Source organism: Chlorella variabilis (assembly GCF_000147415.1).
Source record: "Chlorella variabilis unplaced genomic scaffold CHLNCscaffold_26, whole genome shotgun sequence".
In the NCBI taxonomy this organism is placed as follows: Eukaryota; Viridiplantae; Chlorophyta; class Trebouxiophyceae; order Chlorellales; family Chlorellaceae; genus Chlorella; species Chlorella variabilis.
This window is the reverse complement of record NW_005435062.1, coordinates 253,754-266,881: the sequence shown is the minus strand read 5'-3', so window position 1 is coordinate 266,881 and position 13,128 is coordinate 253,754. Positions and strand designations below refer to the sequence as shown.

Genomic DNA, 13,128 nt, shown 5'->3' with positions numbered 1-13,128 from the left:
CTCACCACACGGCAGGCATCGCTGCAGGCGTTGCAGGGTGGCCCTCGCCACACCACGCCGGCAAGCAGCACAGCCCGGGGCAGTCTTGGCGGCTCCATGGAGCGAATTGGAGGCTCCTGCAGCGGGTTGAGCACACAAACGTTGGGCAGCGGGTTGAGCACACCAGCTGTAAACCAGAGCTTGCAATGATTCCATGGATGGAAGTCCAAGGGCCAGGCTCCACCCCCCTTCCCGCACCCGGCGGGTTCTTTCCCCTGCAGCAGCTCGCACCTCGAGCCAGAGCCCATCGTCGAGATCATCCAGGAAGCGGGCGATGGTGTCGTCGTCCAAGCCGACGCCGACCAGACCTCCGGCCGCTCCCCACATCGCAACAACACGTCGAACCGGGCCGACGTAACGTGTTTTGAGCCTGAGGTCCGCAGAGAGGTGTAGTTCAGCAAAGGCAGTACACCGCGGGCAGCGATTACGCGTCTGTTTTGTAAGCCGTGCGCTAGTCTAACAGCCATGCTGTCGCTTGCTCATGAGATGCGTTCAGCGTCGTTCGTTGGGCTACCGTAGGGTCACACCTCTCCCTTGCTCGGGGCCTAGCTGCTGTAGCGGCGGATCAGGTGTGGACAAGCCCGGTAGCGTTGGGTAACCTATGGGCACGCCCCGATCATGTCTCGCGCAACTCGCGATGCCCCTGAAACCCGTTGCAACGAGTCCACCGCAGGGCGTCAAGGATGTCGTCATTATTGGTGGAGGGCCGGGAGGCTATGTGATGGGCACAGCTGGGGCTGAAGGTGGCCTGCGTCGAGGGGCGGGGCGCGCTGGGAGGCACGTGCTTGAACGTGGGGTAAGGCGGCCCTCGAGACCCTAGACGCCCTAGAGGCCCTAATCGCAACTTGTTCTCCCTTCCGGCGAGCGGTTGCGATAGACATTTGTATTGTTTCGTGCCATTTCCCTGCAGGTGCATTCCGTCCAAGGTGACTTTTTCTTGGGCTCCTTTCACTGTGACTGAGGGGTGGTGCACAATGTAGGATGTGTGGCGGAGCAGACGTGTGGAATGCAGCTCGGCAGTCATGCACTGTTTGCCCCCTGCCCCACCCACCCACCAAACACACGCACGATTGCACGTTCCCCAACCACACGGGTATCCAGGCTTTGTTGCAATCCAGTCACATGTATGCGGAGGCCAAGCATGCATTCAAGAAGCACGGAGTGCTGGTCGACGGCCTGGCGGTGGACGTGGCGGCTATGCAGCAGCAGAAAGCGGCAGCGGTCGATGGTCTCAACAAGGGCATCGAGGGGCTGTTCCAGCAACAGTTTATTGTGCAGGTGCATAAATACATAGAGAATGACCATAATCTAAATGCATAAGCAAACAAATAAGACCGTTTGCACTTTGCAGTATATACAGGAGACACCACCCCCTCAGTATACAATATGACTGAACTCTGGAGAAGCGTATCTCTTCCCCACCCCCTCCCCCAAAACAGTACAATGATACATTCTTGGAGTCAGATGGGCATTCCAAGCTGGCTGGGCATCGCCGGGGGCATTCTAGCAGCAGGCAAGCTTTCTTATGCTAATTCCACTATACAATTGCCTGACTTGTTGAGTGTTGATGCAGGTATCATAATTGTTACTTGCTGTAATGGAAGGCAATTGTGGAGACGGTGTGTCTCACGCTGTTGGCAACTACCTTCTTCAAATCATCAAGCCGCGTATGCACAAATACAGGCCTTGCGACACCAATTGCATGAACTTCAATCTCATATTGATACCGAGTGACTGGATGTAACTGTTCTATGAACAGGAGTCTTCAGCTCATATTCTGCTAGAGATGTAAAAAAAAGAAGAAACTCTTCAACTTACGGCAACTTAAATTGTGCTGCTGATCTATCTTCCCTTATTGGCTGTTCAAGTATGTGTTCGAGTTTCGATGGCAACTGGTGAGGCAGCCCGCAACAACGTTCATTGTGAGTATGTGGTTTATGCTAACAAGACACACCGCGTTCTGCTGCAGTTGGAAGGAACTTCCAGATGCTTTCCCCCCTGGCCCCTCCAAAACTCAATAATGGGCGGCTTTATGAATTGGAGAGTCCTGGAGAGTTCCCATCTAAAGATTCCAGATTCAGGGCGCCAGCGGTCCGTAGTTGCATTTTTTTAGCGTAGTGGCAGGGATTTGGCTTGCCAAACAGATTTGGTTATTCACCTCATGATTGTGTTTGTAAAGAGTTTCATTAAAAGAAACCATCGTAGCTATCACTTTCCCCAAGAAGGTCCCACGTGGCGTGCCAGCCCCTGCCTCCTCGGCCTGGCTGTAGTTTGGGCTCTTTGTGCCAGCACTATCTGTGCCGCTTGCTTCAACACATGTTCCCTTTGCTTGGCAGGCAGCGCTCGCGGGCCATGGAATCATTGTTTACCGTTAAATGGTTTGCATGCCAATCAGGATCACAAGTCCGCCAGCGCAGCACTGCGCAACGGCGGGAAAGGTTCATTCTTTGCAACGACGAGGACTTTATGTGCATGACTTAAATAACCCCTGATGTACTTGCGGAAGATCAGGTTGGCAGCCACGCACTCCACCTCGTCCATGTCCAGCTCCACTCCCTGCAAAGAGGCGATGTAGTGGTATCCAGACTGGCGGTCTATCAAGTCATATTAACAGCCCAAAGGCGCCCAGCAGCAGACGCACCTGGAATGCCAGTGCTGCCTGAAATTGAGGCAGTGGTATCTGCGTGCGCTTGTGGGGCTCCATCTCGGCGTGCACGCCGCACACTTTGCGCAGGAGCCGCCGATAAGCAGCGTATCGCAGCTTCTCGAGCAGCAGGTAAGTGCCCTGCATCGTAAAGAGCGACCATGTCCACCACTCTGGCATGTCATCAACGTGCAGCAGGTTGCCCATGACTCAGCTCTAAGAAAAAAGGACGAAAAGGGGGACAACTCACCTCCTGAATGAAGCGGAACTGTTGTGCATCCATGATGTCGTTGAATAGCTTGATGTCGCCGTTCCGCATGGCGATAATGATGGGCTCATACTGCTGCAGGCCGTGCGCAGCAACCAGCGCCGGCGATGGCAGCCGCCCCAATAGCAGCTGGACCTGCAACGCCGCACAACGGTGGAGATGAAGGAACAGGCAGACACGCAGGGCGAGTGGTGGGGTTGGGGGGCAATGACATGCAGCTGCGAGCATAACACAGACTGGGCAGCAGCAAGATTGATAGGAGCAAAGCAAACAAGGTTGCTGGCAGCCAGCACAAGCAAACAGCCCTTCTCACCGGCACTAGATATTTGAGAATCAGCGCCTTGTTGCGGTGTGCATCCTTGTGGCAGTGATGTAGCGCATACTCCAGGCTGTCCTGTGCCTCTTGCTGCACGAGGGTCGTGAGGAGTGAGTGACGAGCAAGCAGGATGTACAACGGGCCATCAATGACAACATGTCAGTAAGGATAACAAACATTCTGGGGGGGCTGGTGGGATATTACGCACATACTTCTCATCAAAAACTGCCAGCCGCCCGACGTAGAACTTGTACGTCACTCGCTGCGACATGGGGAAGGCATCAAAAGCTGCGAACTGCCGGGAGTCCACGGTGCGCATCAGATTCTTGCACAGCCGCAGCGTGTTGAGGCGGAAGTAAATCTTGATGCTCACGTTGACAATGTCCAGCGCCGCAAGCTTCTTCTCTCTGTTGCCTGCAAAAGGGTGATGTCACAGCAAGCAACACCCATGCGCCCGGCTGCGTTGGGGCAAACATGCAGAACAAGGTATTTCTACCCCTCTGCCTGCATGCTGCCATGCTGGGCTGCACCACACGCAATGCGCCGGGCCCCGATACATGTCATGCTTGCCTGGTGCTTGCAAGCTGACAGAGAAGCATTTGCGCAGCTGATCGCCGCAGTCGCCCAGCTTGTCTGGCCGCTGCCCCGCCTGCCTCAGCTCCTGGTCTGCCGCCTGCGCCACGCTGCTCAGGTTGTGCACCACGCTGTGCATGGGTGCCACCACCCATGCCCCAGGATCCTCCCGGAACACCTGCAACAGCGCCACGGGTCGGCCGTGCCGTCAGGCGGGTTGGGGCACGTCCAAGCATGCCGGTGATGCGTCAGGCTTGCCAAGGCCAGGCTGTTTTGAGGCGGGATGCCGTTGCCGACCAAGATGACCCCCTTGGGCGTGCCACACCTTGAGAAAGGGCTGCAGCGCGCTCACTGCCTTCTCGTAGGCTTCCACACGGTTGCCATCTTGCAGCGACGCCAGGCAGGCGCAGTGGAGCGTCACAAACTCGGCCCAACCCTCGGGGAGACGCGATGTGAAAGGGGCGGCGTTCCAGCGGGGATTGGCGTGGCGCGCTGCGAAGATTGCTTGCTGAACCTCGGCATTCGTCGTCGCCAAAAGATCTCTGAGCTTCGCCCCTGCTGAGGATGGGCGACGGACAGAACCACATTGCAGGACGCTTGTTCTCACGGGCGCCGCCCGCTGCGCCCGCCGCCGCACAACCCTCGCCTTCCGTGCCAAGCCGCCCCAGCGCAGCCACGAGCATCCCTTCCCCTCCGTCCCACACGGCCGTCAAGGAGAGCACAGCGGCTGGGGCTACGTACCGTCTTGCCCGGCTATCGCCGCTTGCACCTGGTTGATACAGTGTTGGAACATGAAGATTAATTGACTCGTTCACGGTCCGTCGGTCGTCTGACGACAACACACAGACACTGGATGAGGCCGGCGGCAGATCCCGGCACCTGCCTTATACCTGTTGCCTGCAGTGCTGAGGGTGCTTTGCTGATGTGGGCCAGGCTGAATAACCAGGCTTCCTCCATCCGTTTCCTAAGTTTGCCGGATGGTTGGAAGAGCGGAGCTCGTGTTGCATAGCGCTGTGAGCTGAAAGGTCGTGCCCCACTGGACGCCGTCCACTGCCTGCTGACTACAGGTGTATCTCGAACATGTAGGTGGTCGGAGGCGCCGCTGTGAAGCTCGCAGTCGCGGGCTACCAGTTCTCTCGGCAGTTCGAACACGGCCAGGCGTGGGATGGCTACGCTCCGGGTCTGCAGCCGGGCCTATTTGGCAGACGAGTGGTGAGCTGGCTAGGGCCCAGCTAGGGCTGCGGCCGCCAGGCACAGCAAGTGTTGCCCCCGCCCCGCCCTGAGTGCCTCCTCCCTATGCTGCCGCTGGCTGCTGCCGCAGGACCTGTCTGACACTCAGTGGCGACAGTTCCGTGCGGGGCTGCCAGCTATGGCAGTGCTGTTTGCGCTGGCAGCAGCGGCGTCGCGCATGCTGCAGCGGCGCGGCGTGGCGCACAATGGAAGAGCACTCTTCTACCTAATCGCCTCAATCCCTTTCTTGGGTGGGTGCCCATGTCTATCACATGCTTGCCATGTTGTTCAATGCTTGGCCATGGTGATGTGGGTGACGACCCTTCCAGCGCGGGTGGCATGCAGGCTACCTGCATGGCGCGTGCGCACTTTTCGTTGTGGCCCTCGCGCTCACCAACTATTGTGTTGCGCGTGCCGTGGCGGGTCGGCATTGGGGGTGAGGGCTTTGCCATGCGTTGGGCTGCCGCGGAGTTCGCATCCAGCTGGAACAATGAGGAATGCAGAAAACTGCCTGCGACTGCAGAGCCATGGCTGTGTGGGCTTGCAACCTGGGACTGTTGCTGGTGGGCCGCCTTGGACACGGCTTTCGTTTTGGCGACCTCAGCACCTTACTGGCTGCACTAGACTCGCACAGGTGAGCCGCAGGGCCGTGTTGCCTTGCACACCTAGGTTTACGTCTCGCAGCTGATGATTCCATGCAGGAACATGCTGCGGCACCTGCAAACCCTCCTGCAAACCTACCAACCTGCCCCTGCCCATCGATCGCAGGGGCATTATGCGCTGGGAAATTTGCTTCAACCTATCTATACTTCGCATGCTGAGTTTCGCCCTGGACCTGCATTGGCGCCAAAGTCAGCTTAGGACTGGGGGGTCTCGCCACCACCGAGGGGACATTAGTATGCAGCAGCAGCCAGGACAGCAATCGCCAGGGCCTATTGGCAGCAAGGGCAGGCCTGCAGCCAGTGCACGTCACAGGCAGCACACAGCGCTGCCTGCTGCGGCAGACTATAGCGTGCTTATGTACCTCGCACATGTGCTGTACCCGCCACTCTACCTCGCTGGGCCCATTATCACGTACCAGGACTTCGCATGGCAATTGCGGCAGCCACCCAAATTGACCTCACGGGCGGTAGGTGGCGCTGTGCTAGATACCGCACTTTTGATTCTGCCGCTATGGCGTTCTGCAGTCGTGCCTGGTTGTGCAGCAAACAACTGGCCCATCCTGCCCGCAGGTGGCATGCTATGCCGCCCGGTTTGGGGCTGATTGGCTGTGCTTGGAGCTGCTGACCCATCTGTTGTACTTCAACAGCATTGCAAAGCACCGCATTGGGCTGCGTTACCAACCCTATGGCATGCATTATGATGCCATCGAAATGGGTGAGAACAGGCCGTAATGTGGTTGTCAGGTCCAGCTGTCTGTGTTGTGGTTTGAGCATCCGCTCGTGCTGCATTGCAGCCATGACGGCCTTCTGGGTCTTGTGCTTCATGTGGCTTAAGTTTGCTGCCATTTGGAGGTTTTTTCGGTGAGCCCAATCCGTTACGACATTCAACCTTTGTCTTGGATCAGCCTTGATGGGCATCAATTTGGCTGTTTGTCCTCCCTTAGCAGCTTGCGCTTTTTGCATACATGGAGGTGCAGGCTTGCAGCCCTACTGGACGGCATAGACCCGCCAGAGAACATGCGCCGGTGCTTTGCTAACAACTATGACATTGAGGTGAACGGCACTCTAGCAGTACCTGTGATGGTTCACGCAGGGCTGAGTGCATGCAGTTTCGCAAACCCCACAGGGGTTTTGGCGGGGCTGGCACTCTAGCTACAACCAGTGGCTTGTACGGTATTTGTACGTACCCCTGGGGGGTAGCCATCGGCGAGCGCTCATCATCTGGCCTGTGTTCCTTTTTGTGGCAGTTTGGCATGACATAGAGGCAAGTGACACCAGCATGGGTGACACCAGCGTGGTGCACAGCCAAACCACTCAGCCATACCCTTCTCTTCGCTCTTACAGTGGCGGATGCTGAGCTGGGCCTGGCTTGTGTGCATGGCTTTCGTCCCCGAAATGATGGCCAAGAATCTTGTGCAGTCTCCACGTCTCGATTACTGGCGCCACACACAGTGTCAGCTGACATGCGTTGGCATGCAATGCCCTTCCCGTGTGCTCTCGGCCAACTCACACATGCTCTTCCATGCTTGCAGGTTTTCGGTACATCTGTGCAATGGGTGCTGCTATCAACATTGCTGCACTGATGGTCGCCAACCTTGCTGGATTTGTGTTGGGACTCGATGGCTTGAAGGGTAATCACGGTTGCCAAACCGTTGCAGCCCGTCCAGGCAGGGAGGGGGGAGAGGGTCCGCACGCACAAAAATTCAACACTCCAGTGTTTGTCTGCAGGGATAATCCCGCTAATGCTTGCGCGCCGCCATGTTGTGGCGGCAACATTTGCCACTTTCTATTCTGCTGCAAACATTATGTTCTGGCTTCGAGGTTGCCGGCCAGTTTCATGTGGATGAGAAGCGCGAGCGAGAGGGGAACACATGATATCAAGTCCTGGCACTGCTTGCTGTGGCCACAATCAGTAGCTGGAGCTGTAAATCAGCTTGAACTCGTCGTCCTCCATAACACGCACCTCCTGCAGAGAAACAAAAGGATGGCATCCTGTGCCGCTCGAAACAATGGCCAGCTGCTGTGCTGGGCGACGGAACACACCTTGCAGCCAGGGATATGCTCCTGTACTTGGCGCAACAGCACTGCGCCGTGCTCCCGCTGCTCCCGCGACAGTGGCACATATGGTAGGCGGAAGATGGGCTTCACGAGGCCGCACATTGCCAGCGCGGTGTTGCTGCGTCACGGCGGATGCTGCCAGACTGAGAATTTCCCAAGAGGTGCAATGCATCATGCTCAACAAAAGAACACGGCACTGGCAGCCGCCCCAAACTCACAGCGGAATCGGGTTGGGCTCACAGAAGAGCCACGCAATCAAATCATGCAGACTGGCCGCCATGTCGTCGTCCCGCTGCAATCAGGGTGGCTGGCATGGCTGCATCACTCCATGGCGACTGCTTGCAACACCTGCCATGGACAATACACATCACTTGCCTGCTGCATGAGGTTGGCAAACAGTCCGGGGATGATGTTGCTCGTCACACTGATCACGCCCTGTATACGCCACATAGGGAAGGAAGAAAGCTTGGGCTCGACATCCAGCCCATTGGCTCCACTAACTTCCCCAGTGCAAGCCCCACCTGTGCATGATGCTGGTGACGCCCAACGTGGGCCTCATCATCGTTGCCGCTCCAGCAGACCACGCCGCTGCTGTGGTAGTGATCAATCCGTGGGTTGCCTGCAGCAGTGCGTCGGGTGTAACCAGAGTTTGGGCAGTGTGTCGGGTGTACCAGTGTTTTGGCAGTGCGTCGGGTGTAACCAGAACACTGGGCAATACCACACAATTTCCCTCTTTTATCTGCATCGAGCCTCACCGGTGCACTCCTTCACGCCCACAAAGTTCTCATGCGATGCGATGGACATGATGACGTCATCTTGGATGTCCTGCCCTGCATCACAAAATGTATGTGGACAGCACAGTGACTGGTCGCTGCTCCTTCCTCTTTGCAAGCCTACAGCCCTACGCAGATCAGCCTGCCCTCTGGGACACGCCTGCACGCGCACCTGTCCTGCTGGGCACATTGTAAATGATGGCAGGACCTTCTGCAATCACTGCCCTGCAGCAAGAGCATTGTGGATGGAATGACAGGTGCAACGTAGTGCCACAGGCACTGCTGACAGGTAGAGCGGCACAAGGCAGGAAAAGCGCGGAAACATGCAATTGCAGACGCCTCAAAAGGGCCCACTTGAAGTGCTCCCTGAGTCCTGCCATCGATGTCTTCCCATAGTATGGATTGATCTGGAGGGCCGCATCCATGCCCACAGCAAAGCCCTGCACACCAGTGGGGGACACTAGATGCCAGTTGCCGTGCAATCCATAAACTCTCTGAGACACGGCGAGTAAGGCAGCACATTCCGACAAACCTGCTCGGTTGCATGAAGAGCCTCTCGCGTGCTGTTGCTGCCTGTGTTGCCGATCACCTTGATCTGCCGCCCAAACTGGTTCACTGCGCGTGCAAGCACAACACATCGGCAGGCATCACTAATTCGTGATCGTAGGCATGGGGCAAAGCACTCCTGCGCCAGCCACCAGTTCAGCGGGCGGCCACATGAGCACGCAGCATGACGTCGCAGCACCTGTGTGAGCAATCAGCATGACATGCTCATCCCACGACATCAGCTGCCCCTCGCCAGTCGTTCCCCCCACAATCAGCCCCTCCACCCCATTTGTTATCTGATTCTCGACCATGGCATCGTACGATTCAAGGTCGAACTTCCCATTGGGCAGATAAGGAGTCTTGATGGCTGCAAAAACGAGGGGCGTGAGGAAGCAGTGTGCGCCCTCCAAGAAGCAAGCTCAGGAATTGCCTTCCAAACTCAACCCCCCCTCCCCACATGGAACAACAGGCAAGCACAGCTGCACGTGCAGGGGAAAGTGGGTGGGGTTCATCAGCTGAGCCACCACCCACCGCCTGCACATGGCCTCACCGGTGATCAGACGGGCTTTCTTCAAGGCGGCTGTGCCCCTTGCACCAGCAGCGGCAGCTCCATGTAAGGGTGCAAGCACCGCTGCGATCTGCCTGCTCCTGCCGCCCCGCCGCCCCGCCGCACTGGCGGGGGCGGCTGCCATCAGTGGGAGGCGGTGGTGCCAGGTTGTGCGTTGGGCCGCAGGGCTGCAGTGGGGGCCGCAGATTGCCATGCTTGACCGCTGGGGGCACAACTGTGGTGCTAGGATCCGTCGGATGCCGAAGGGTGCAGCAGCTTGCAGACACAGGGCTGGGGCCAAATCAATCGGCGAAAGGGCCGGTGATTTGAGAGCGCAACGTCGAGAGATGAGAATTGAGCGCCGCAATGAGATGCGTGCAAGGGGTGCGTCTTCTTTTGTAATAAGAAACACTTGGAGCTTGCATGTGCATGTCACATTATACTGCTAAAGGTTAGAGTCAGGCTCGAAGGAGACGTCGGCCTGCCCGCAGGGGTAGCTCCTGTGGCCACCCGCAGCAGCAGCAGTGGCTGCGCCCACTGCAGCACCAGCCGCCGCTGCTTGCCCTCCTGCCCATGCCGCGGACGGGGGTGAGCACCGGTGCCGCAGCAGCAGCTGTGGCTGGTGCGCAGAATGCTGCAGCGAATGCAGCTCAGCAGCAGCTCGCCCTGCCAAGCGGCCAACAGGCCGTCCCAGGGCGTCCGGGCGTGGCTCAGTGGTGCTAGGACAATGTGCTCAAGGCTTATTACTATTGGCCTGCATGAGGATCATCGATCATTGCAGCCTGCACCAGGAAGCTAGGCTGGCGGTGGTTGCTCTTCCTCCTTCTTTCTGTGCTTGGTAAGCTGTGGTTAAACAACCAAGGACAATGGCGCTCAAGGCTTATTGTTTGCATCTCCCTCCTCTCCCCGCTCCGCCTGCATGAGGTTGATCATGGCAGCCTGCACCGCAAGGGCATCGGGCGTAGCCCTCGATGCGTCCCAACCAAAACCATGAATACATACTCCATGCATCACAAATTGGAACAACCGAAACCGCAGCACCCGCCGCACCTGTGTGCGGCGCTCCAGGCGTGCCAGCTTATCCGCAATGTCACGACGCAGGTCCCAGTTGGCCTTTTTGGGCGCGACATTCACCAGCACCTCCTGCAGACAGGGATGTATGGCGGGCGTTTGCTGTGTGTGTCTCTGTGTGCGGATGGTGTGCGTACAGGGTGTTCCTCCGTGTGGTCCTCGCTCACCTCTGGATCATCACCTAGCACCGCAGCCACGTCCACCTTCACCTCTTTGAACTCCGGCACCCGGGCAGGCTCCACCTGTGCACGGCGAGCACAAGCGGTTCACTGGGACGCGGCGCAATAGAAGGGGCGGGGGCGGGGCGGTGTGTGTGTGTGTGTGTGTGTGTCGCGCAAGCGTGTGCGCGCACCCTCTGGTGCTCTATTTGCTCCTGGGCGGCGACCGCATAGTTTCTGAAGCGCAGCTTGGGTCCGTCTGGTTCCTGAGGTGCTGCTGCCACCTCTCCCATTGAGGAAACCTGATCGGCAGAGTGAGTGGTGGGTGCTTGTTTGGCTGCACTGCCGCTGGTTGCTGGACGCATGTGTTGTATAGGCGTACCTATTTCCTGGAGATTCCGAGTGGCCGTGCGTATTCCACCATTTATTAGTTGAATTCTCCGCCGATGCCGGGGTTGTGTGGTCCACCATCAACTTGCCTTCCTGCTTGTCTGTGCGATGCGCCCGTCCCTGCCATCTCTCCACACAAGACTATCGCACGGAGCACGCCCAACCCCGCGGGTAATAATCAAGACCGCCGCCGCCACTGCCACTGCCGCCGTCGGCGGAGTTGGCGGTGCGGGCAGGCGGCACCGCGCGCTTGCGCAGCAGCCAACTGTCAGTGCATGCAGCGGCTTGTCCCAGCGACACGTGGCCCAACCATGGGAACGGCTGGTCCAGCCAGCTGCGGCTAGACCAGCCCGCGTAGGCGGCAGCAGGCTGGTGCCCCGCGTCGCGTGTTCTGCAGCTGCGCCGTCGCTCTTGTTTGTGCGCAACAATGAGCTGGTCAGCCGCTTAGGCGCCACTCTTCTGCTCATTTGCTTGGCAAGGCTTGGCCACTTTATACCCATCCCCGGTGCGTATGCTCGCGGCAGTGCCGCTTTGTTTTTGCAGGAAGGATTCCTTCTGTTTTTGGCCAGCAACTGTGTCTGCTGGGTCACAGGCATCTTGGATATGCACCCTGAGCAGGCGCACCGTTAGAGGCCATCAGCAGCAGGATTGCACTGGAGCTCCTCCTGGGCAGGAGTGAAGTGTCTGCCAACATCTTTGCACTTGGGTGAGTCTTGTTTTGGGTTGGGTGCCTGGGAAAGGGCATGATGCCCAATGCCGCCGGAGACGCTTTTTGGCCATTAAGCTTCGATGGAGCAAGGGCCATCGGCATGCACCGCTGTCGCTGACTGGGCAAAAACAAACCATAAATCTATGCCCTTTCGCGCCCGCTCCTCGCTTTCGCCTGCAGCATCGCACCGCTGATGTCAGCTTATTTTGTCCTGGCAGCCGCAAATATCGTCCCCGAGTTCCGGAAGCATTTTGCTGTACTCAGGTGACTGGCCAGCCACTGCGTATGCTATTTGTGCTGCTAGCTGCAGAGTGGCCAGGCGATGCTGTGCCTGAATGTAGGGAGCAAGGGCCACAAGGGCGGGAAATCTACCAGGCTTATGCATCTGGGTTGTTTGTGTTAGTTGCGTTCTGGGAGGTGAGAGCTGCGGAGAGGCTGATGCTGCCCACTTTCAAGCTGAGCAGCTCACCACTCCAGCAAGAACTGGGTGTCCTTCAGTTCGTGTTCGTGCTATTTTGCGCACAGGGATTTGTGACGGTGCACGGCTGGCTGCAGCTGCATGCGCACATCGGCACTGATCAAGCTGCAGAGGCAGCGCTATCAGGATCGGTTTTGGAAGCTGTTCAAAGCAGCAGCGGCGCCTGGGTGCTATGGGCAGTGCTCATGCTGGCTGCTGGGTCCACAGTCTCCAAGTTCGTCACGCAAATGGTCGAGCAGCACGGGTGACCCCACAAATTGGACCGCACGCGTTTGGCTGGCCCTGCTGAGCTTCTGGCTGGCTTGAAGGGGCACCAGCCGGTTGGGTGGTTGGCAAGCCCCGTCTCCCAGCCACAAAAACAGTAAGCTGTCATTCATATGCCTTTTGCAGGCTAGGGGATGGCACGGGTCTTGTCATTGCGCTTGGTGTGGCAGTGAGTGAGTGTGTACTTGTTGCTTGGCAGGCGCGGAATGCTGCGCTGTAGAGACGGGCAGTTGACCATTGCACGTCCTGTTTCATTCCTGTTTTTTGTCTCCTGCCTGCAGACTATGCACACTTCATTGCCAACGCAGCAGTGCAGCTGGCGTCCTCATCACCTGCAAGCCCAGCAAGCCCGCTTGCTGGATTTGTGGTGGTGGCCCTCTGCACTGGCCTTGTAGCTGTTTC

General features: G+C 57.8%; 3 protein-coding genes across 3 annotated transcripts; all 3 read right to left on the bottom strand.

Annotated features, from left to right (window-relative positions):
* Positions 1 to 2,436: 2,436 nt before the first annotated feature.
* Positions 2,437 to 4,030, bottom strand: CHLNCDRAFT_27542 (hypothetical protein; the record flags this gene model as incomplete). The annotated part of the gene is made up of 6 exons (XM_005843812.1): positions 2,437 to 2,595; positions 2,681 to 2,824; positions 2,934 to 3,086; positions 3,265 to 3,353; positions 3,472 to 3,674; positions 3,825 to 4,030. Coding segments are annotated over 6 exons (954 nt in total), but the record flags the coding sequence as incomplete, so codon positions are not given.
* A 3,030-nt stretch (positions 4,031 to 7,060) lies between these two features.
* CHLNCDRAFT_48335 (hypothetical protein) lies at positions 7,061 to 9,980 on the bottom strand. Its single transcript, XM_005843811.1, has 11 exons — positions 9,660 to 9,980; positions 9,309 to 9,476; positions 9,096 to 9,178; positions 8,918 to 9,003; positions 8,736 to 8,788; positions 8,546 to 8,620; positions 8,312 to 8,409; positions 8,166 to 8,225; positions 8,009 to 8,082; positions 7,776 to 7,908; positions 7,061 to 7,698 (listed from the first exon to the last, which is right to left on the bottom strand). Exons 1-11 carry the CDS (start codon positions 9,799 to 9,801, stop codon positions 7,642 to 7,644), a joined length of 1,029 nt encoding a protein of 342 aa, XP_005843873.1. The 5' UTR covers positions 9,802 to 9,980; the 3' UTR covers positions 7,061 to 7,641.
* A 549-nt stretch (positions 9,981 to 10,529) lies between these two features.
* CHLNCDRAFT_139725 (hypothetical protein) lies at positions 10,530 to 11,178 on the bottom strand (the record flags this gene model as incomplete). The annotated part of the gene is made up of 4 exons (XM_005843810.1): positions 10,530 to 10,595; positions 10,707 to 10,799; positions 10,895 to 10,969; positions 11,080 to 11,178. 4 exons carry the CDS (start codon positions 11,176 to 11,178, stop codon positions 10,530 to 10,532), a joined length of 333 nt encoding a protein of 110 aa, XP_005843872.1.
* Positions 11,179 to 13,128: the final 1,950 nt, after the last annotated feature.

Coding starts and splice junctions, on each gene's coding strand:
- CHLNCDRAFT_48335 (XM_005843811.1), bottom strand. CDS start 9,801: ATGGCAGCCGCCCCCGCCAGTGCGGCGGGGCGGCGGGGCGGCAGGAGC. Junction 9,477..9,659: donor GAAAGCCCGTCTGATCACCG/GTGAGGCCATGT, acceptor TCGTTTTTGCAG/CCATCAAGACTCCTTATCTG. Junction 8,621..8,735: donor CAATGTGCCCAGCAGGACAG/GTGCGCGTGCAG, acceptor TTTGTGATGCAG/GGCAGGACATCCAAGATGAC.